The sequence below is a fragment of the Melospiza melodia genome, chromosome 5 (assembly GCF_035770615.1).
Source record: "Melospiza melodia melodia isolate bMelMel2 chromosome 5, bMelMel2.pri, whole genome shotgun sequence".
Classification (NCBI taxonomy): domain Eukaryota; kingdom Metazoa; phylum Chordata; class Aves; order Passeriformes; family Passerellidae; genus Melospiza; species Melospiza melodia.
In genome coordinates this window covers 21235371-21260250 of record NC_086198.1, presented here as the reverse complement: position 1 = coordinate 21260250, position 24880 = coordinate 21235371, and the positions used below count along the sequence as shown (strand labels likewise).

General features: G+C 46.4%; 1 protein-coding gene across 3 annotated transcripts in view; it reads right to left on the bottom strand.

Annotated features, from left to right (window-relative positions):
* Window positions 1–1440: 1440 nt before the first annotated feature.
* Window positions 1441–24880, bottom strand: part of MFHAS1 (multifunctional ROCO family signaling regulator 1) — a 34613-nt gene continuing 11173 nt past the window's right edge. Inside the window, exons 2-4 of one of the 3 annotated variants that reach the window (XR_010027763.1) lie at window positions 7018–7173; window positions 5141–5580; window positions 1441–3657 (exon numbers count right to left, since the gene is read on the bottom strand). Coding sequence is in view for 1 of the 3 variants with exons in the window: in XM_063156568.1 (XP_063012638.1) it covers window positions 5577–5580; window positions 7047–7173 (131 nt within the window). In the remaining 2 variants the exon portion in view is untranslated. Of the gene's footprint in view, window positions 5581–7017; window positions 7174–24880 lie in introns of all 3 variants that reach the window. The other 2 variants (XR_010027762.1, XM_063156568.1) reach the window with 2 other exon arrangements.

Below are 24880 nucleotides of genomic sequence, written 5' to 3'. Positions count from 1 at the left end.
GACGCGTAAAGCTCTCTGGATCTTCTTGGCCAGGAGGTGGAGGCAAAGCGCTGAAGTCTCTCTGCCCATCACAGGTCAGTTTATTTTCTGCTAGCGCTTCCAACAGTCCCAAAATGCCGCCCATTATCCCTCACTGATGGAGGCTCATGTGTATTGGCACCCAGCTAAAGCAAGCACGCCGATACCTCCACATCCGCCAGCCACTAAACAGCCCAGAATCTTCTCTCTGCCCTGCTGTGGCTGGGACCCCAGCACCCAGCCTCAGCCTCCCATCTCACTCTGGTACACCAGCATCTCCTTGCAGATGATGACATCCCCTCCCCAAGACTTGCTGTGCAGCATTTGTCATCCTCCGGTGGGTGCGCCACAGACGTGTGTCTCCTCCACATTGAGCGCTGACAGAAGTGAGATCACACACGTCCTTGGGGCTATATGTGCATGTCCTGATTTTTGGGATAGTTAGCTTTCCTGAAGACTGCTGCAGCGCTGTGTTTTTTGGATTTAATATGAGAATATTGTGGATAATACACTGATTATTTAGTTGCTATCCAGTAGTGCCCATTCTAAGTCAAAGCCCTTCAGTTTCTCGTGCTCCGCCAGTGAGAAGGTGCACAAGCTGGGAGGGAGCATGGCCAGGACAGCTGACCCAAACTGATCAAACGGATATTCCACACCATGGAACATTTTGCCCAGTATATAAATGGAGGGGAGGAGGAGGAGTTGACTGGGAGCTGCTGATGCTCATCCCCCATCACTGGGGGAGGGGCTGGGCATCAGTCAGTGAGCGGTGAGCAACTGTACTGTGCACCACTCATCTTTCTTGGGTTTTATTCCTCTCTCTTTCATTGCAATTACTATCATTAGTATTATTATATTTACTTTGCTTCCATTCTTAAACTGCTTTTAACCCACAGGTTTTACTTTTTTCCTTTTTTCCTTCCCACCAGGAGGTGGTGGTGAGTGAGCAGCTGTGATGATGCTTAGTTGCCAGAGGGGGTTAATCGGCAGCAGTGGGAAGGGATTTGCTCCCATTTTTAATTCATCCTCCTGGTGCTGCCACAAAGGCTCCCGTTGCCAAGCAGAGGACCACCTGCTTATTACTCTGCCTGCAAAACCTGCTCTGAACGTGAGCAGGAAACCAAGCTTTACACAAACGCAAACAACATGGTACCAATGAGAATCACTGAGTGGGCCTCACAAAACCATAAATTACCTTAAAAGTGTGAAAAAAAGCTGTTCCCCAGAAATCACCTGCCTTGCTGAAGTGGGCAGTGATTCACAGATACTAAATAAGGGGCTCGGTGCACAGATTCACTCACTGGCAAATCTCTTCATGACTTTGCTACAGCACAGATCTACAGTTAGGTGCAGACCCTTCCACAGCGAGAGCCCAAGGAGGCACTGCAAGAGGAAAAACAAATCACACAGCCAGGACTCTCGTGGAGATTGAGATCACTTTTATTTTCAGTCATTTTGGCGAGGACGTGTGGGCAAGTGTGGGTGTGGTGCGTGTATGTCTGGGCATGCATGTGTGTGTGCGCTGAGTCCTGCCCAGTGATGCAGACTATATGAATACCTGCAGTTACAGTCCATGAACTGAGCCATGAAGCGTGTGATGAGTGCTACACTGAGGCCCACTCGCTTGCCTCTTCTTGTGCTTACTGCAGTGCAGCATCTCCACCTCCCGGCACAGCTGTTCCAAGGATGCCAGCCCAAGATCCCATCCAAAGGGCACGAGAGGAACTGAGCTCCGGGATCTGGCTCTGCAGGAGTGAGCCAGTGCATTTTCATCTCACTTAGTGAGTTCCTAAGTAATATTTGCAGTTCCCTTTGACACAACTGTATCTAACTCCTCACCGTGAGGAGCCTCAACTGCTTGGACAAACTTTAGCTGCCTCAGAGGTACAATGGGAAAGAGAACAGGGACCCGATGTAAGTTCCAGTGCTACAGCACAGCCAAGCACATCTTGAGTTCCTGGGAAAGCAGCACCCAAATACACTGAGTTTTTACAGTCACCACGAAGCTGTGGCATGGGGGAATGCTGCAAGGGAGATGACCCATGCTTCTGCAGCCCCCAGTCTCTCTTCCATCTGATCTGAGAGACCTTAAGGCAGGGTAAATCCCACGCTAGCCTCCATTTCAGTTTAACTTTCTAAAGCTGAGTCCCCCAAGCTCAAAGCACAGACAATGCAGAAAGAACAGCACTGCCATGAAAGGAGACTAGTCAAAGGGATCCTGGCCTTGTGGCAGACTGGAAACAATCTTACTTCTCTGACCTTTTTGCTTAAAGCAAAGTTAAAACAGAGGTGTCCCATCACCCAGGACCCTCTGCAACTGCCAGAAGTCTCCAAGTACTCCTGTAACCCCTAAAATGACCAAAATGTGCAGCATCACCCTTTGGGCTCACTCTCTCTCACCTCTACCTAGTTGTATGCTGCTTAGGGACATGCAATTCCTCACATTACACAGACCCAGAAGAAGGCAAAGCTGCTATCCTGGGAGTTTGGCTTGGACGGATGCAGTTTTGAATCCCAGGTTTTGCTTCAGAGCGTAACACAAGGTACTCCAGGGCATATTGCAGCTGCTGAAAGTCCTGGAGTGCAAAGCAGCTCGCTAGCTCTGCTACCAAATCTGTCTGAACCAGTTTCAGCAGGAAATCAAAAACCGGTCAAGCAAGGGGTCTGCAAACCAATAAGCAAAACCAGTACAATCGTCTTGGGTGAAGGAGGTATCTAGGAGATTGCCAGGAGATTCTCCTCCTATTCCAAAGGAGTTAAATTCATTGTCAGCTCCACAGGGCTGATGTCCCAGTCCTTTCTGACCTCTTTATAATACATCTTCAGTAAAGGCTGCAGAGTGCTCCACAGAGGCCTTAGTAATTTCTAACAATTTGGTAACTCTCTGAGCAAGGACAAGGACTAGAACGTAATACATACTCTGAACTCAGGTATCTGCTGTTAGGGCACTGCATTCAAACCCTCTTTCGTTGTGGATTGATTGATGAAAAATGACAGATCCTTCAAAAATACAGGGCTCTCATCCCTGGGGCTGAGGGATATTAAGTGAGGTCTGAGGCAGGAGCTCAGCAGAGGGACGCTGTATGAGGGTCCCAGTGTGCATCCTTAAAAACAGCGACAGCAAAATCAAAAGTACTATGAGCCGCTTGGTTTGGTTCTCCTGCATGGATCTCCCACCTGGCAACTGCAAAGGCGAGATGTTTCTGAACTGCATAGAAAATTAAATGGCTTTTGCATATTAAAAAAACTTGGATGAAAACACAGTTACACCAGTTACTAAACAGTGGGTGGATGAGCAATCACCGTTTTGTATTAAACAGACCCAACTAGATTGATCTCCATACTGCCACCCTCCTGGCATTACGGCTTCAGTGCACAGCAGCAGCCTGCGTGCCTGCAGAGGCCAGGGAATGCTCCCACAGAGGCGGCACACCCTGGCAGGAGGGCTGCGGTCCCAAGGAGCAGGCTGTAAGTCCTCTTGCAGTCTGCTCTGTCCTCTCATTCCTTCAATGCTCACACATCCCAGACCAGATGGGCACACTGGGAAACAGGCCTCCGGCTGGAAAAGGATTCCAGTTTGTGGTTTCTTTACAATGTGGTTTCCACGCAACTTCACAGCAACAAATCGCTAGTTTCTTCCTATGGAGAACGGAAAGAGAGGTGAGTAGCAGCAAAACAGGAGGAGAAGGCCGCCCAGCACGGGAGGTGACAGTAGGGAATGCTCTAACACAAGTTCTGCCTGTACAGGCATGGTTCATGGGCAGCAAGACTCAGGACAAAGGAGTTTCCCAGCATTATTCCTGAGCACCATTCAAAGATCTCACCTCCTTTTCACCTTCTCCAGCCACCACAGACAGTTTTGAGTCTCCAGTTTATCCACAGCAACACAGAAGCACAATCAATGATTCTCAGTGATATAAGGTTCATTGCCAGAGGTAGCAGGTCAACACATGAAACCTGAGCCCAAGTTACCCTCCCAAGCTGGAATGAAACCCTGAAGAGACAGGAAGCTGACTGAGCTGCCAGCTTTTATTTGGCAGCTTTTCCCCCTGAAGTAAGGTACATGGCTTGATTGCTCATACCTGGCCTCTGGATCTCCTGCTGGAGTGGATGCTGCCCTGCTTTGCCAGCATTAAGTTCTTGCCAATGGGAAGATTTACAGCCTTGCACAAGGCTGGCATTTGAAGGATCAGAAACCAGGGGAATATCATCTGTGCAGCAGTTCCCAATAGGACACACCACTCTCTTGCAATGGTTGCAGGCCTGGCCAGCTCACATCCTGGTGGGCACTGCCTGTACCACCCACCCCAGGTCTGCCATCACAGCCCAAAGAGTTAAGAGCTGTACATTAACACAAGTATTTTAAGTCCCTCATCTCTCAGACCTCCCCCAGCATCTGATGAAGGGATCCTGGCTCTGGAAATGCCTGCCTCCTATTGATTTACATTAAATTAATATTTGCATGGAGCAGGACTCACACAGCACAGTTACCAGGGCTCAGCTGCAGGGCATAAACTATCAGCAACATCTTAGAAGTCCTCAAAGCCACACAGCTGGGGGAGAAACCTGAACTTTGGTACCAGTGCTCAGCCTGCCCTTTCCCACGTCTGGAGAGGGAAGATGGCTGCTCATGAAGCATGGCTGCCACAGGGGATCAGGATCAGTTTGTACTACACAGCCACACGCTGCTTCTACCAGATCTCTGCACAAAGATGCCTGGGTGGCTTTCCTAGGAGGATGACCAAGATCTAGATTTTTAGTGCTCCAGTGGACACAATGCACAGAGAGTACCAAAATGGCAGTGCAGCAGTACCAGCCATGGCAGACCAGCAGCTGTTCAGGGATAATGGTTACACTAGGGATAAGAAATAGCACGTGCCAGAGGCACACCGACTGCCCTGCTTTTGTCTCTGCATGATCACAGCACGTCCTCACCACTTCATGGCACAACGCATGTGAACACACAGGGCAGGAAACATTTCCCAGCCTGTTTCTCTGCCAGCCTCCACTCAAGACTGCTGCATGGGACACAGCCAACCATTTTGTAGTGGAGCAATTTTAAAGGCTTCGCAGTACCAACCCATTCCCCAGCGAAGCTTTGGCCAACTGCCACAAAACTCACTTGTCCAGGAACAAATCCAGGGAATCCCGCTACAGCTCATTTCAAGAGACTTTCCTCCAAGCAGGTCTGAATTAAATGGTATACCAAGAACATTTTTACATTCATCATGAGATCCAAATGGGTTTTCAACACGCATTCAATGGGTCCACAGAAACCTATCCCCAGTGTTTTCCCTCCGGCCAGCAGCCCTGCCATCTGCAGCAATCATTTTCCTTCGTGCCTTGTCATCCCCAACCTCCAGATGACTTCATCCACTCCAGCCATGAGGCCCCCACCTGGGAGCTGCCCCTGCCCCACAGCATTTCTTTTAGGGTCCAAAGTCCTAAGTCCCATTGATCCCTGTCAGCATCAACTCCACAACTGGAAAGATGGGAGCACTGCAGAGCATCAGCCATGTTCTGCCCAGTGGAAAACCTTTGGCACCAGCACTGACAGTTTATCTGGAAGAGAAAAGGATAAAGAAAAAGTAATATAGCAAGGTTCATAGTGCTTGTGATGAATAACATAAGACACATGATTTTCTCTAGGCTTCTAAATAGGGAGTGTGAAGGGAAGAAAAAGTAACACAGGCCTTTTTGAGAACACAAGTTTCCTGCCAGCAGAGTGACTGTAAAACTGGGACACAGTTAACAGACCAGAGGAAGGCAGGCTAGAGGACAACGAGGATTGGAGGCATAGCCTGACAGCACAGTACAATAAAAATGGCACCTGCAGGTTAGGAACGTGCTGTGCCAAGTACACACACACAGGAGAACCAAATGAACAGGCAGTAATGGCCTGTGGCTCAGTATCAGAGCATCTCTGTTTTCTGCCTCACACAGGTACTTCAACCTCACCTTCACACACAGCTCAACAACCACCTATATCACTGGAGCTATTCCCTACCAGGAGTGGTATTTTGGAATGGGAGGGTACTGAACAGAGAGAACAGCATCTAAAGCTACTGTCAAGACACTGAAGTGAAAGTAACAGGCATTCACATACAGCACAGCAGCAGACACCAGCAAGACACTCAGCTGCTCCTCTAAGCTCCCTACCAAATTCCTTTGTGCCACTCCAATTAGACAGACCCTGGCTGAATTTCTGTTTTTCTGGAAAACTCATGCATCAAAAAGCCAAGGCACTGACTGCTTTTGTGAGTGTTGTTCCACTTTTTTTCCCATCACAATACAGCTCTGTTTTCCAAGTACATTCCCACTCTGTGAAGTGTATATAGACTATAGATACACAAGAGGGTAGGGCTCCTGTCTAGGAGGACCTTACCAAGTTGGAGGACTGAATCAACAACAGTGCTGTAAAATTCAACAAGGACAAGTGTATAACTCTACTCCTACAACAGGACAACCCCAGGCACCACCACAGCCTGGAGTCCTGCTGGCTTGGGATCTGGTGGAAAACACAGAACACAAGCCAGTAATGCATCTTATGGCAATGAAAACCAAGTCAATAATATTAAATAATAAGAGAGAATTAGATGGAACAAAAGGAAAGAAGTTCTGTCCCAGAATAAAATCTGGGGGGGAGGTGGGTAGCACCTCCATCCTTGTCATCCAAGGATGACACCCTCACCTCTACAAGGTCCCAAGGAACCTGACCTGCCTGTGAGAGTGGTCCTGCTTGAGAAGGGAGTGCACAGAAATCTCCTGAGCTCCCATCCTACCAAAACCCACCTATGACTGCACAATCTCCTGATCTTGCATCTGCCACAACACAGCTCAGAGAACACCTCAGCCCATTTCACTGTACTTCTTATCCTGTGAGTGGGCTGTCTATAGCCACAAATAATTAGAACAGTCCCCAGGCTGTGGGGCTGCTCCCTTCCAAAAGAAGTGCTTAGTGAGGGCATGTGTTACGTAGGCTTTCTGGTGTCTACTGACAGGGGAATAGGTCTGCTTTCTGGTCTCACTTGGAACAAGGGCTGATCACAGTAGGAGTGGGGGGGTAAACCAAGGCAACATTAACTCGCTCGCTGCCGTTCTTGGGACAGATGATCTCCGTCAGTCCCTCTGGTCTCGGCTGACTCAGCAGTTCTCCTGTGAAAAAAGGAAAACAGTGAAAACTTTTAAGCATCAGCAAAGCAATTTTTGCTTTTAGTATGCCCTTCCTCACCCCCTCACCAGGTAAGCATCAATGAGTGATGCAGGCAAGCACTGCAAGAGGGCTTCCTGGTCCTGCACTGCAAGCAGGTCCCATACATGTAACCATGGTGAGTGTTCTGAGTAGGGCTTACAGACATGCTGTTCCCCACACACATAACTGCCATCTTTCCAGTCTCTGCTTTGAATCACTGCACACAGCCTCAAGACCTCCTTAGGCACTCATAGCATCTAGATGGAAGATTCCCTAATGCCTCTCTCCCTGGGTGCATTTGCCACAACTGCCATGGGACGGACTGCTGCTGCATCCTATCAGGACTCTTGGCCATGCTGTACTCTGCTGAGCATGCAAATCCCAGCTCCCAGCTGTCAGCTCTTCCATATTGGAAGCAATACCAGCTCTTTATTGAGTCACTAGCAGTGGGGGGCTCTCACAACGCCTGCTATCCCTCTGTGAAATGAGTTGCCTCAGCTCCACTGTTCAAGTGCCAACTTGGCAGGTCCTCACTGCTGGCACCCTTGCAGAATGTAGCTCAGGGCAAGACACAGGTCAGCACAGTGAGAGGGGAAAGCCAGTTGCTGAGATGTGCCCAGCCCTGGGGAACACTCCCCAACAGCTTGCTCAGAGCAAATCAAGTTTCCTCCTGGCTCCATTCCACACATGACTGGCCCCAGCAAGGCAGAATCCCCAGCCATCAACATGTCATCTCCTCAAAGCAGTCCATCTTCAGCTTAGACACCCAACAGCACCAGAAACACCTCTTGATACCTCTCTGGGAGATAGGGTCTGCTCTCAAAGGCAGTATGGGATGCCCAGCAAGGGCTCAATTCTGAGTTTGCCTGCATGGGTGCCAAACAGACCTACCCAAAGCAGAGGCGCCAGGTCACAGCTGGCTTGATCAGTGACTTTCTTTACAGAGGCAGGCCAGCTGTGAGTGGGCTGCAGCCACAGGTCCACACAAAACTCTCTGGACCCATCAATCAAGCAGCCACTGCGAGCTGTCCCCGCTTCCACTAAAACACTCAAGAGAGATGGTCCTTGGACTCCTCTATTTTTAAATGTACTTGCAATAAATTCCTCTACTGTTAAAGAACATCAGAAAATGTCTCCTTCTGTCTAGTGGCTATTGCTGGGCACCCCTGGAAAAACAGAAAAGAAATCACACTTCAAAGTACTGCTCAGTCTGTGCAGCAATAGCACAACAGGCTGCCCCATCACAGGACATGAAACCCTACAAATGCTGCTTCCCTCTTCTCCTTCTCTTCTCACTTTCAGAAAACAGCATGTCATTTCATATAGAGAAAACAGAGGGGAGGGCTTGGCAAGGAATATGCACAGTTCCCCTTGAGAGATACTTGTAGGGCCAGCAATTCTAGTTTGCTCCCATATTCTGCAGTCTGAATTCACATTTGGTTTGAGTATCTCCCCTCACCTCACACCTACACTTAAACCTGAACTGGCAGAACAGCTTTTAAGTGAGGAAGATGCGTCTTCTAAACCTGAAGAAATGTCATGGCATTTGCAATTCAAAGTTAAGTCTGCAAGGCAGCGTCTTCAATTACATGAGCTGTCATATTTTGAAAGCAGCATTGCACCCCATCAAGCATTACACCACAGAGCTCCAGCTCCCAGCAATTCCCAGGTTTCCAACCCCAGGCTGACATCCGACCTGCAGTACTGATAACTGTGCTGAAAGCCCATTTCTGAAAAACGAGTCACAAAATCAGTGCACCATTATGCACTTTAAAGACAGGGCTAATATCCACTAAATCTTAAATCAGAGAAGTGCAATAAGACTGGTCTGTCTGCTTGAGCCTTCATGCCTATTTCCATCTTCCCACTTCAGAAATACTTGGATGGTGATTTCTCACACAGAAGAGATTGCTGTAGGGTAAAACAGATGTCTGATTTGCAGGCAAAACCCTTGCCACGGCTCTTCAGTCACCCTCCTTGTTTTCATGGCTTCACCTTCCTCCCTAGGCTGTCTCTAAGATAAAGCTCACCTTACCCTGTACCCAGCCCCAACCAAATCTCTTCCAGCCCCACTCCCATTTCCTGCTGACATACATGCTGCTCCCCAGAAGAAAGACTTTTCTTACAATTTCACCATAAGACATATCATGCACCAAGTGGACAGAAGGTCATCTATGTGTCCTTACTAGTCCTTCCCCCTTTCAGCTAGAAGATGTCCTGCTGTTTTACTATACCGTTCCCATCCCCTTCTCATTGCAAACTGATCATCTTTGCTGCACAAATTCATCACAATACTAAACTAGGTATAACTATCTAAATCACACCTCATATCATTTACTGAATAAAAGCCAGTGCAAATGCCATTGCAATATGCACTGTGATGTATGCTATAACAAACCAGCATTGAGACACCCTGCTTGGATACAACTCACCAGCCCAGAATCTCTTGGAGGTTTCAGAAACCTCACATTTCTATTCAGAAATTATTCAAACTGTAGGAGGTTATTATTGGATAATCTCCTACAAGTCCTCAGGGCCACAGCAGGATGGGAAAGAGGAGATCCAAAGAGATATTGGACTGATTGATACAAAAGGATACAAAAGGAAAAGCTAAGTGCCTGGCATGGGCAGGTGTTTGCTTGGTTTAATTGCAGAGTTTAAATGCAGTTTAAATGTAGAACCTTGTGTCTGCAGTACTTGTTCTGCCCCTAGGTACGGGCTGTATTTTGCACATTCCTCTGTGAGCCTGTCACAAATTTTACTGGAAGCCTCTGCTCTGCTTGCCCCCTCTGAAAGGTTGCCAGCAATAGCACACACAACCACAAAGCTTATCTTAGTCTCAACATGGACTTAGTTTTAATGTTAACACTGAAGCCAATAAGGTTTTAACCAAAACTCCAACTACTTTGTCTTAAGGTTAAAGACTAAGACAGTCAAGTGTGTGAAGAACAACTTCATTTTTCAGTAGACAAATCTGCTTGACTAAGATTATTCATCTGATTTAAGAGCACAAGCCCTATTTTTAAAGGCACTTTAATGCTGAGTACTTGATGATCAAGGCCTGATGTTTAGATGCATCTAAATCCCAGATCAGTTTATAGTAGAGAGCCTGGTTAAAAGCACCTGCAAATAGAGAGCAAATGCTTAAGAAGATTCTCCTTTGCTGCCTCTCATTTGCAATGGCACAAATGGTGCAGAAAAGTTCTATCTGTTCCATGGCCACCCTCCTGGTGTGTTGGCACAGAAATTGGTCTCCACAACTTGGTAAAATGTGCTGCTCAGCAAGTTAAGATTGAGGCACAAACCAAGACCCTGTGATGAAGCTACCATGGTCAGTTTGGCTGCTGCCATAAGTTGGCTTGTAAACTCTCCCAGGCAGATGGGCTGAGCGAGTCATGATGCCCACATTGAAAAGAAATGTGCTACACATGGGCAGTACAAAGGAATGACAGGAACCAACCTTCACCCTTTCCTAGAGCTCTACCAGTAAGGCCTGTTTCCTTTTGGCATTAGCCAGCTCACCTGAAGCAGTTACTTCTATGTCAGCAAGATGTTCTTCACTGCCACTGTTCTATCCCAGAACACACACAGGCACAGGCTCACTCAAAGCTCATGCCAGTGATCAGAGCCATGCATGCTGCAAAGCACACTTCACTGGCCTTTAGAAAATACCCGTGAAATGCCAGATACCCGTGACAAATCACACAGCTATGAGAGAGGCTGACAGCAAGAAAAGCGAGTACTTGTAGCAGTGTTTGGTTACTCCATGCTGGCAGCCAGACACTGTCAGCTGTAAGCCTACTTGGCTGCCTAACAGAGAGGAAGGTTTGCATGCAGGAACAAAATCCCACCTAGAGCACTTGCCTTCACGCAGTTCCCACTTGCAGGGCTGTGCCAAGTGGCTCAAGGTTCCCCATTCATGTATGAAGAATCTGCTGCAAGGGCATAGGGATGAGATACTCTAATCCAGCCTGTCATGCCATCTTCTCTCCCTCAGAGCTCCCAGGACAGCACATTTGCACAGTATCAGCCTTTGTTTACCATTTTCATGCTGTCAGGATCTGGGCCCCATTGGGACAGTCAGAAGTGGATGAGCGGGACCTGGCCCCAGCTCTGTGGTGTTGCTTCTCTCTCCAGTCTGCCAGAGACTTTGAGGATATATTGCTCATGCTTTACAAGGGAATGAGAGCCAAAACCAAGCTGCTCCTACATCTTGCCCTGCTTCAGCACTGACCCACTTACTCCATCATATATCCTAGAGCTGCTCTGAGCAAGGACCCACCGGTTTTTGCATGCTCAGTACTCATATGTTCTCTTACCCTAAATCCCTCTCACTCTTCCTCCTTGCTGAAGGCCTTCCAACACAAACCACTGCAAGTGTGGTTGACTGGGGATAGACTTCACATCTCAGCCTCAAGTGTTTCTCCCTCAAGCCTCCTTTGATTAATCTTTGCTTGTGACATCTCTCAGCATAGTACTCAGCAGTCATGCCTTCAGGAGAATAGAGAATAGAACACTTCAATGCTGCCTGCATACCCAAAGCACGTGCCTCATGCTTGGTTTCCAACAGCATTCAGAAAACAGGGCTCACATGCGAGCCCTGGCTCTCAGAACACCCCTCTGTGTTGCATGCAGTCCCGTCCCCTTTCATCCATACGACTGCAAAGAAATTGGGGCTGGAGAAGCTACAGCTTCTGTGCCTGGCTGTTTGTTGTTTTAAGGTTCAGCAGCTGGAGCACGCACACAATTACATCAAAGCTGTCACAGAGGCAGGGTGAGATGAATACCCATGTGCACAGATTTCCCCTTCTGCTTTAAGCGCAGGAAACGCCCTCACACACTGGGACTTTACAGCCAGCTCTACAAGAAAGCTTCCAGGAGTCTTGGCAGAAGAAAAGGGAAGGAGATTGTGTCTCACAACAAGCCTCCATCTACTCCACACCATTTAAATCTTCTCTGCTTAGATGAAACTAATTACTTGCTTCATATAAATGTTGCTGTGCATGACACACAAGCTTATTCTCAAGCACTGTGCACAGAAAATACTGCTCTGTACTGGTATGAATTTTTAATATGCTCCTTGCAGCACTGCCTGCATGTCACGCACAAAAATATTCCCCAGAAAGAGAGAACACTGCACTTGATTTATTTCTGGAGTCCTGAGCGACCTGATCTACCCGGCCTGCTTGAGGCAGAGGGCTGGATAGAGACCTCCAAGTTAGGATTTAATTTTTTTCTCACTCAAGGTCATTCTCCTGGCCACAAATCAAACAAAAAAAAAAAAAAAAAAAAAAAAGGGAGCAGTGCAGAGTGAAATGCACATTATGAACAAAAGTTTCATAAGCCTCATGTTGCAGTCCCCAGTCTGAGGAGCTTAGAACTAGCAGACAAAATCAACAACAAAACTCCCAGCCTGTCAAAGAGCCCTACTGGGAGAGACTGCTGTGCAAAAAAGGCAACAGAGAAGAAAAACTCTGTTGGTAAGTAATCATCACAACAGCAGGCTGGTGAGCAGAACCACCATCAGGTAGAGTACATGCCTAGGAACAAATGAGCCTGGGATTTGATATGGTTTAAAAAGAAAAGGAAGACTTGAAAACAAAAAGAAAGTTTGCCCTGGAGATGTGAAGTGGGAAAGGCAGCCAGATGCAAGGCTGGCAAAGGACTAGCCTACAGAGGTGAGTCTCCAAGACCAGAAACTGATAGCACAGAGAAAAGGGTGCAGAGAGCAAAGATCACAGCTTTCCAAAACATGCAAGAGGAACCAATTTCTCCTTTGAAGGGTTCAAGACCAAAATTAGCAATAGCTTCCTTGAGCACAGAGCAGTCTCCTGTGCCTGCCCAGCTCCAATCTAGAGCATTACAAGTGTTGGAGGGGTAGGCTCAGCCTTTGCTGATCCAAGCACTGGACAACTTTCCAGCTTCTGCATTCACAGCATCAGCTGTCTCTCAAGACAGCACCTCACCTCTAGGCCTCACAGCTCTGACTGTGGGCATACACATGGTTCACCTTGCCATCTCCCAGATGGCATCACAGGAAATTGTTTTCTCAAGGCTTTTAAATCATGTGAGGTGAAGGAAACACAAAACAAGCTTTGGAAACAGACAGCAATGCTTCTCAGCTTGGAGCTGACAGGTCAAGCTTCAGAACCCAGAGCTGCATTTCTCCAGGCCAGGAACCCTGGAGGTGCTGCAGAAGCTGGGCTCTGCTCAGCTCAAGCCTAGGCAGCTTTTTCCCCAGCAGCTGAGATCAGCCTGCACTTTGCCTTCTACCTGAGGCTAATTACCCTGGCAGGAAGCCCAGGGCTGTGCCAAAGGCCAAGGTGCTCTGCAAGGGCTGTCCAGGAGACACAGGCAGACAGATGCTGTACCTGGCAATCACTAACTCTATTTTCTGCCACTCAGGGAATGGGAGAGTCACACAAACACCAGCTATGGTCTGAAAGGCTTAAGGGAGTTAAATACCCTCCATCTTCCCCAAGTCATTATAGGGTTAGCCAGCTCTTAACACATCACTGTCACAGCAGAAGAGGACATTGACACACCTGAGCATTTGCAAAAGCTCTGGGGAAGCCCTTGGCACTGGACTGAGCATGCCTCTGGGTGGAGAACTTGAGTGGAAAGTGTTCTGGATGTTCCACTCAACAGCTACAGGGGATTAATTATTCAAATTCAAAATACCAAATTACAACTCACACACTAGTTTTCCCCTCATGAGTTATTTGAGATCATCCCTTACCAGTGTGGTCATACAAGGCTTCCAAGTACAAAAGTTGGAAAACACTATGTTTTCCCAAAACATTAGTTAATTATGTTTTTCTCAGGCACATAAAAATTAACTATAGTTATAAATGGAATTCAATTAAAAGCAAATTAAAAACCCCTTATAATCCCCAAACCACACAATTTAGTACTTCCCATCTGCAGACTCACAAGCACAAATGCAGACAGCAGTAAATGATCAAAACAGCTCCATCAAAATAACTCCAGGAGCAGTCATAAAAGTTTGAGCCTTGTGTCTCCTGCTGGCAGTACAAAATAAGCAATTCTGAAAAATAAAAGATGGTTGCCATCTAACCCGCTCCTAAGCCAGTGTGGGTAAGTGATTGACCACCAATGTGGCTGCACAATGAATGCAACTTCTCTCTCTTCCTCCTGCAGTCCATGAGATACTGAGTGCAGACAGCATGAATGCCAGGTGACACTGACATCTCAGCAAACTGCCATGAGGAGGGAGGGCTGTGACTTTTGACACTACTGCTCCTTCCAAAGAGATGAGGAGAGAGGATGAACGAGATGCCCTTTCTCCACTCTGTTCCATCAAACTCTATGTATTTCAAATAGTATTTCAGCATGAGTAGTCTCCCTCATCCAGCTTCATCTTTACCTATAGGCACTCTATCTCTCTTCTCCCTGTGCAGCAGGGAGGGTGGGAACAAGCCATCTCTTCCCACTAGTGACCAGAGTAGAACAATGGAGACGTGACCAAAGGGGACAAGCAAACAGCACAGCATAAAGTCTTAGAAAAATGAGAGGGGGCACTGGGGAAAGATGGAGAAAATAAAACATCCTTCAAATTGCTGAATGTTTTGCTGTCCTTCTAATATCTGAAAAGCTTTTTGAATTGGCAGGCTGCAACACAGCACTTTCTGACAACTGCAATACAAAGCCATGAAAAATTGATTATCTTCATTAACATTTTAGGACCTTATTAGCTGGAACGAAATTGACTGTCAAGGCATTTTAAGGGAGAGTCATGGTGTAACGAGCTCAGTGTGAATTATCCTGATCCCAGAATAGAAACAGGCCTGTCACTGAGTAACCAAGCCCAGAATCTACCTTTTGGTTATTTTTAATTCCACTCCTTCAGCCATATCTGCCATAAGCACTTTTTCAGTTTGCCAAGGCAAGGTACCAGCTGGAGAGAAAGCTGCAGCCAGCCCCAACCTGTCTGTTCTCACCCATAACAGCGAAGGACACCTGCACACAGAGCATCCACCTGAACACTACACACCACTGGCTGCAGACAGTCCAGACAGCAACAATTCCCACCAGTCTCAGCCCATCTTTCCAAACAGTAATTTCAAAGCTATTACTCCTCCATCACAAAGGAGATGCTGACCCTTTTTTCATCTAGATGATCAGCACACTGCAGGTCCAACTAAATGGAAAACTAAAAGCAGTTCAAAGGAGTTCTCAAAGCCATTACTATTGATAAACAGTTAACAAGCAGGGTCCACTAAAGTCTGCAGGGAGTACCAGGACTTGTCACCATGCTGCTACCTCTCTTTCTGTGTTTAGGTCACACAACACATGAATGGGTTGAGAGAAGCCAGCCCCCAGAGCAGGCCATACAAGACTCAGTCCCACTGACTTCCAGCCTTAAGCAACTGATGAGACAGAGCCAAGACTCCGCCTGTCCTTTTACTAAATTCAGAGAATTAGTCAAGTCTGCCAGACATATTTCCTCACAATAGTCTAGCTACTAATATTGCACCCAGAACTGGCTGATGGTTTTCTGCCTGCTCCAACACAAAAACTAGAAAGCCTTAATGCAGATACTACACGGTGCACTTGACGAAAAACAAAAGGAAGCGCCCGATGCAGACTGCTGCAACACAAGGGTTCACAAGCAGACCAGACCTTTAACTGGCCAAGTGTCCTTAAGCATTACTAAGGAGACAAATCCGTGTGCTGATGTCATCTGCTGATGACAGACTAAGGCTGGGAGAGCACTTGAGACAAGTCTTTTCCCCTCTTGGCTTGCTCCTTCCTCGCAAGATGTCCATGCATGCCATGGTTGAAGGTTGAATTCTGGAGCTTTTAGCAGCCAAGAAAAAGGAGAACAAACCAAAACACATATGCAAGACTTGTATCTACGTGTTCTGCCCAACAGTTTTCTCTGAGATTAAGTAAACTCCTTTCTGGATAAAAGTAACTTGACTCCATGAGAATTGCTGCTGCCTTAGGGCCATTCCAAGGTTTCAGTGTGTTTTGCAAATTGAACTGGAAGGAACTGTATTTTCAGACCTGTGGTGGTAAGTATTCTCTCCCAGATCACTTAAGGTGAGATGTATGCACAATATTCCTCTGTAAAGCTATTTCAGTCACCCTAAAACACTCGCTACTCATCAGGACAACCACAGAGCCCACTTAAACACAGGAACATTTATTTTTTACCCTTCAACATCGACTGGTCTAAGGAGAAGTCTTTACACCAAAGGTCTTGCTCATATTCAAATGTTAAATCAAGTGTTTTACCCACTTACTGAACCAACTTGAGGTCATCCCTGTTCTAATCTATCAACATGACTTCATATTGAAGTCTCTTTACTGGGGAATTTGGTCTGTGCACATACATCACAGAATTTATTCTAGGCTCATGCTTAATTGTAACAAAGTGCCTCCTTGGCATTTTTCCTTCAAAGCTATCCACTTTCTACATAATAACAACTAACCCCACATGCTGTCCACAGGTATGGCTTTAGCTGACCACGAAGCTGAAGGATCAGAGAGGTTTCCCTAATTACAAGGACATCAGATATAACTTCCTTCTTTGCATATATTTGTTTAATTTACATTATAGCTTGTTGAGTACATCCTTAGTCAAGTGTTTCTTCCTTATGAAACAAAGTGTGGTGCAGATTTGCATCAAGATATATGGCTAAAATCAGAGGGAGCAGAGCACCGAGACCAGCCAATTCTCCTTTTGGAGGAGAATTGCATCAGACCACTCTAAAAGCATTGCTGGCACACATGGAAGTGCCCAAGCAGCACTCCACAGAGCTCAGAGCCTGAGTCTCCCTATGCCAACAGAGGTAGAAACTTGATTTTTGTTTTCAATCTGCTCTATTTGTTTGGCTTAAAGTATCTTTTGTTATTACTAAAACTGCAGTCTTCAAAGTTTGAGTGACCTGCTGGCTTTCTCTTGCTCAATGATAGAATAAAGCTCTGTCTGTCCCTTTACCTTTAACAGCTTTTACTTGCTCTCTTTTCCAGATGGGATGAGAACTAATCTTTTAACTTTTCTTTTTGTGTTGGTTTGTGATTCCTCAACATTTCCAATAATTTAACCACCCTTTTCTGACCCCTCTCATTCCCTAATATCCAATCAGATGACAGACAACTAATCACCGTAAATCAATGCAACAGCTAGCTTTTTCTTACAAATACCCTTTTCCCAATGAAAAGTGCTTGTTTATGAATTTAATATTATTATCTCAGCTGAGGCCAATGTTTATTGCTTTTTATTCTATGTTGGAATGCCTCCCAGTGAGAAGTCATGCGAATACAGAAACAATAGCTTTGGTACTTAACTCTTACAGAGTTCACTGCCTGCTAAATGCCATCTGGTCTGGGTTCTCAGTGCCCAAAAATCACCTGCAGCATTCATCTTTGCTGTTTAAAAATCACTTCTATAGTAGTCACATTTGTTACTGTAATAGGAAGGAGCTCTGGGGCCCAGAAAGAACTCATCAGCCTCACAGGGAAGCAGCAGTGCTGCCGGGAGAACATTTAACTCCTCCACCATTTCTTCTACTCTGCAACTTTCTCTCATAGAGAATTCTGTCCTAGAGCTGAGCTCTCTCCTGGCCCCCTATTTGTACTGTAAACCAGCATTACTTCTAGGTTTCCACCAGGTGGACAACTCTGGGGTACTTACTCACCAGTGCCATTGTAACATAATCCTGACACCCCCCCTCCTTCAGATGTTTTATCAGCTCACCTGAACTGCAAGCTTACTGGCTCTCCTCTGGATGGGATCTGTCTTGGGGAGGAACCACCTTAAAACTTCCCAGTCATCAACTTACACTGATCAAAGAGAAGACTCAGGGATATCTAAAGCATACACTGGAGGTATGCTCCCCAAGAGTGAGGACTACTGGGATTGAAAAAAATCAGGAAGCAGCAGAACGCTTGCTCTCAAACGCCAAGTGCCAGAGTTAAAGTCCTCACTCAGGCTTGCTCTGGGGGGAGGTGAAGCAGGCATAGCAGCTCAAGAGGTGGCTACTGCCAGAAAAGTGGGAAGAGGATACACTTCAGAGCTTCATAAGAGTTCACACGCTGTTTTAGTCAGTGCACTTTCCACAATACAATGGCAGAGTCAACAGCCAAAGAAATAAGGTCAATCACACGCACTGTATGCCATTGCCATTACAAGAGAAGGAAATGCTGCCCTTTGTCCAGGACCACAGTTGTTCTGAGATGCAGGAGGCCCTAGAGGACTACCAACCAGTGTTTCGGACACAGAGGGTTAAAAGAGGGAGTAGAAGTCAGACTGGACTAGATCGAGCCTTTCCTTCTCTCCACCACCAGAAGTCGGCTCTGTCAGTGAAAAATTCTGCGAAAGCACAGACGTATGAGCTGCATCTATCTGGGCACGTAGGGATTTTGCATGCTTGGTGCTACTGGAAACGTGTCCCACAGTTCTGGACTTCACCAGCAACCACCTGGGAGCCAGACAGAGGCACCAGCCTCCCTCCTCCCTCAGTCTCCTGCATTTTGTTCTTAAACACTCAAGCCAGGAAAACAGTCCTCCAAGCAAGGCAAAGCTTTATTAAAAATGAGTTCTGATTAAAAAGGGGTTTTAAATCCTTTTGTAATGATGACCGGATTATCCGTATCACGCTGCATTACGCAACTGAGAATAAAGCAGCACAGAGCAAGGGGTGAAGTGCTGTCTCCAGCAGAGCCATAACTCTCAGCTCTCAGTTCCAGTGCTCACCTGCAAGATTCAGATGAGATCAGGTGCACTTTGTGCATGCCAGAGGAGCAGAATCATGCACAAACCTTGTATGAGGCAGCAGCTGCAGAGCAGAGGTTGTTTTGCCACACAGATTTCAACCAAAGGTGTTATTTCAGAGAAATACTGATGCTAAATGCTTCGGGAAGCACAGCTAAGAGTAATAAACTCTGACCTGAAGCCTGGGCATGGGTCTGCCATAAAATGTGACAACTGGTGATCCCACAGTGGTGATAAACCGGAGGCTGGTCAAGAACTGCCTTCAAGGCGCCCAGCCTCCCTACAAGGACCCTGCTGCCAGCATCCACCCTGGGCCCAGGGGCAGCAGCAGCCACGCAGTAAGTGAACAGCCACACTGCTCAGCTTCCCTTAGCCAAAGACACCTGGCCACACTTGCACAGCTGCCAGCATTTAATGTGAAGCACTGCAAAGTGCTGGGCCAGAAGTCCAGATTCAGAGCCAACCTACCACACTTCCCAAAACAGCCCACAAAGCATCTCCTCTCATCACACCCTCTTCAGCCCAATGGTTGGTTGGAGGGTTTCTTTATTTATTTTCACTTTTTTTTCTCTTTTTTTGAAATCAGATCCTGTCTAAATCACTAAACTGAACATGATCTTGCTGTGCTTGGCAACATTTTCTTAACATTGTGTTAAACTTCACTGTAGGCATTCAAAAATGTGCATGTGTGTAAGTACATAACATGCTAAACTCTTTTGTCAGAGAAGTAAGATGTGATTTATTTCAAAGAAGGATAAAGAACAAGTTGAAATTAACAGGCAGCTTCCAAAGTTTTGTGGTAGCTTTCCATTACAAAAGACACAGAGAAAGGTACTTTTTTTTTCTGATCCCAACGGAAGGTTCCCAAGCTTTTCTTCCATCCAAGGAAGTCTTTAGTTTGGCTGAGCCTTTGAGGTACAAACACATTGCTTAGGAAAAGACGCACACAAGACTCAACTCTTGATTGTTTATTTCAGCACCTCACCCTAGGAAGGCTCCAAGCTGACCACAGCAGCCACTTGCCAAGCTGAATTATTTTCCTATGCAAGCATCAGCTAAGATCTTTCCAAAATCCAGTAATGATCACCTCAGAGCCTGTAGGGCTCCCTCTGGGCACACACATGCTCCTTTGAGAAACTACAAACTTCCTGCTTGCTCAAGCTGCCATGAAAATGTCACCAGTGCTGGATCACAGCACGACCCTTCACGGGACAGCGTGAGCGAGACTCCCTGCCCAAAACTCCTGACAGTACACGTTCAGGTATGCAGATCTGGCTGGACCTTTTAGTGAGGACAAAGCACACTGGAGTTTCACTCCCTACATAGCCCTCTGGCACCACCATGAACCTGAACAAAAGCACTTGGAGATGACCAAAGTTCCAGAGTGAGGCTCACACTGCCTCCATTTTCACATGCTGAGCATTCCTACATAATTGTCCACCAGAAGCTTAAAATAATGATAAAGTAAGAAATAAATTCTTGCTCAGCAGATTTCTGGGATATTGAGGTCAGCAAAAAAAGGCATCTCTTCCCAACATCCCAGCTGTCTTCCTTCACTCCATTCTCAATATGAAAGCAGGCGTGGGATGTTCAGAAACAAGTCTGAAGGCTGTTGAAGCAGAGCAGTTAGCTATAATAAAATATGAGCTTGAACCTCCACAGAGAAAGTTTTAACAAAAGAGATGGCTTTAAAAACACCAAACAACCCAAACAAATAAAAATGTCAAACCAAAATGAGTAAAAGTTGGCAATATGCATGGGAATATGCCAAAAGTTGGCAGCTTGAATTAGATATTCCTGACACCAAAGGTGCTCAGCAGGGCATGATTCCACCAGTGCATTTTCCAGGCAGGGATGGCTCAGTCCTAACAGTGTACAGTGAAAGATCCGTGTATTAAAGAGACCTGTGAAACCAGAGGCATGACTAGCTCCCATGTAAAGTCCCGTTGCGTCTTCTACTTTGCTGCCAGTCAAACATCTTTCCTATACTGTCCTCCTTGAATTTGGAGGATGAGTGAAGTACTGGGGTGGGGGGTGTGTATGTGTGTGTGTGTTAAAATCCATCACCACTGCCACTCACTACATCTACAAGATGTTGAAGAAGTTTAGAGCCATCAAAGCTCCAAGCCCCAGAGACCCTGTACTGAGCAGTCAGAGCTCAAGAGAGCTGAGCAGGGCTGGAAGGGGGCCCCAACACAGCACTGGCACATGCTCAGCATGAGCAGGCTGCCCTCAGAACCCTGAGGCTGCCTCACTTCACAGAAACAAATTTCTTCTTTCACACTGTAGCCATCACTTAGTGCCCAAAAAATAGATTTAAGCTGCTCCGTAGTAAAAATAACAGCGACCAAGAAACATAATGTCAGATCACAGGAAGGGGAAGCTCTTTTCTGTTAGATTTTCTAAATTTAGCCACTTTGATATACCAGAGTCATATGGATATGAGACTTTTCCAAATCTAGCGCATGCATCACTGTCTGAAATAAGAGCATGAAAATCTCTCGGACAAAGAAAGAGGCTGCTCACAAGGAAGATTTAGAGAAATGCACAGGGAGCTGAAAACTCATTTGATTATGCAACGAGTGTAAGTAGGCCTGGTGCTTGCTGCTGACTCCCTGGTTTGGAAACCTGCCACCAAGCACCCTCTGCTTCAGTACATTCAACCCCATCCAGCAGTTCTGCCTATAAAATTGTGGTGGGTTAACCCTGGCTGGATGCCACATGCCCACCAAAGTCACTCTTATCACTCCCTTCCTCAATGGGACAGGGGAGACAAAATACAATGAAAGGCTCATTGAGGTAAGAGCAGGGAGAGATCACTCACCAGTTGCTGTCATGGGCAAAACAGACTTGACTTTGAAAAATACTTTAATTTTTTTACCAATCAAATCAGAGAAGGACAATGAGAAATAAACCCAAATCTTAAAACACCTCTACCCTATCCAGTACTTCTTCCTGGCCTCAACTTCACTCCTGACTTTTTCCTCCTAATTTTGTCTACCTCCTCCCTCCACAGTGGCACAGAGGGTCAGGAATGGGGTCTGCAGTCAGTTCATCACAGATTGACTCTGCTGCTCCTTCCTCCTAAGGGAAGGACTCCTCACACTTTTCCTCTGCTCCAGTGTGGGGCCCCCTCCCACAGACTGCAGTTCTTCATGGACTGGGGTCCCCCATGGGGTCATAAGTCCTGCCAGCAAAACTACTCTGGTGTGGGCTCCTCTCTCCATGGGTCCACGGGTCCTGTCTCAAGTCTGCTCCAGCACAGGCTTCTCACAGGATCACAGCCTCCTTCAGGCATCTACCTGCTCCAGCTGCAACTGCTGCTGCAAGGGCTTTTGGTTTTTCTCCCCCTCTTATCTGTTACCCCAAAGGCACTACCACCACTGCTGATGGGCTTGGGCTTGGCCAGTGGTGAGTCTGTCTCGGAGCCATCTGGCACCGGCGGTCAGAGAGATGGGAAGCGTCCAGCAGCTTCTCACAGGAGCAAACTCTGTAGGGCCCCACTCCTGCTACCAAAAGCTTGCCATGGAAACCCACTGCAAAAATACAGCCACACACAGCAAGGGTGTAAGAAGCACCACACAGACCAGGAGAGGAAACAAAATCCTCCATCTCTTCTCTTCACTGCGGTAGCACAGACATACAAAAAGGATAAGTCTGTCCATCTTCCCCTGCCTGGAATATCCTGGAAATATGGAGAGGTCCACCTGCTTCTTTCTCTCTGAACACACGGCATGCTGGATTCCTGAAGATACAGTCCAGATGAGGCTTCCCCAAGAAAACCAATCCATCCAAAGGACTACCCAGGGAATACTCTGAGCCAGAACTGATTATTCCAGCTCTCACTGCTTGTTTCTAGTTGGGCTGCTCAGCAATACAGAGGTGCAAAACAGAGTGACCCAAGAAGTTCAACAGTGGGACAGAGGCTGGCTGGCTCAAAGCCCACATTAAGGCAGTGGAGGCCAAGCCAGCAGCTGTTCTCTCAACCTACAGCACACTTTATAAAAACATTTTAGACCCAGAAAAAGCTCTCTATCATTAGTGAGAGTTTGTCACCACACAGCTGTTACTGAGTCAGACACCAGTTTGTCTGGATTTGCAATTTCCCATGCCCTGTGGCTACTCCCGGGTGTGTCTGCAATTTGTAAGATGCATTCTCTCAAAGGTGTGCAGAGCAGCCTGGCTGCCACCCTACTGTCACTTTGCTCCAGCTCCTGTGTGTCCCATCATGACTAAATCCCCCTACTAAGGAAGGTCATTGCTCCTGTGAGTCACTCAGCTTCACAGATGAAGAATTCCAAAAGTAAGGGGACAACTAAGTAGTTGCCTCTAGTCCCATGTAGACAAGGTCCCAGCTGTTCAGCTCTTTTTGGGGAAAAAAAATTCTGCATAAACAACTTGAACCATTCCCCATTACACATCACAATAAATACAGCTGCATACTATTTTACACTGAGGGTGTAATCCTGTAAAATGCAAAGATCAGCAATTTGACAGACAATCATGCTGTTTTCCCCATAATGTAGTAAAAGAGAATATGTGTACAGACTGGTGAGTTAGACATGATATAAATATAGAGAGAGGGTGGAATGATAAAAATTCAAGCGTCAGGAACATCAATATGAGATGACTGCTTCTCAGAATGGATCTTTATCATCAGCCATTACCCCATCTTTTAGTACTTCATTCTTTATTGATCTCAATTTATCTGAGAATTTTCATGAGAGATGAAAACGCAACTATTTTGACATGGGCAACAGGAATATTTAGGGTACAAGACTGAAGTCAGGCAGCCTCAGAGAGAGAGGTGCCTGCCTCTCCATCCTCCACACTGTACAGCCTGTGCATTTCAGCTCTGCACACGGCTAAGTTCTTCCTTTCTAACACTATCTGTTCAGAGAAAAACTGCTTGCCATCCTTACCTGACTGCTGCTTTTAGCAAAGAGGCCACAGGGAGTGGAGAGAGGTACTAAATAGCCAGTGACAGAGTTCCACAACAACAGCTAAAGATGCAGCAGGGAGCTGCTGCACCATGCAGACTCATGGTCTGTGTACTGAAGGACAATTTTGCAGTTCTGCTGTGTCCATCATAAGTTTTCAGAAACAGCATGATAAAGATGCCTTTTTCTTCTGCTGCAAGAAGCTCTCCCTCTGTTTGTTGCCCATGCAGCAAGTGAGAGGGTCTTCCTAAATGTGAGAACACTTAGGGATAGCCTAGGGACAAATCAGCCCTTCTAGCAGTCCTCTGCTGCCAACCGTGCACTGATACAGAAGAACCAAATGCACAGCACACATCTCTCAAAGTCAAGCAAGGCCAAATCACTGTACACCTTCAATATTTTTCCATTGCATAGTTTCATGGGATAGAAACTGCTAGATGCATTTGCTAGAAGCAAATTAGGTCAAGCACCTCTGTCTCAAATCAAACCCTGCAGATTTTGATGCTGTGGAAACCACAGCAAATTAATTTTTCAGGAAGTTCATAAACAACCCTACCCTGCTGTAAGACAGGATCTGTTCCTTATCAGATACCATTGCTCACTAGGTATTGCTGTAGAGAAAAACACCTGAAAAATATAAAGAACATGATCCAAGGGGAATTCAGCACATAGACTGGAAGGTTACTATGTACACATCATTCAAGAAACCAGTCTTGAGTGAAGTGTGCCATAATCTTGTATTCTGTTAGGACAAAAGCCTACAATATTAATTTTATCACCAGTCATTTGTGGGCAAGAGGCACATAAATCCCTGTCCTACCACTGTTGTACCGTTGTTTTGTTCCTGGCACACTGTAACAGGAAGAGACTGAAAACTCTACAGAAAGTGATGGGTACCATAAACGGAGAAGGAAGGAGCTTTCCCAAAACAGTGTAGGTTCCCTCAGATAATACAAATAAAAATGCTTCTCTAAACTAGACTCTTGG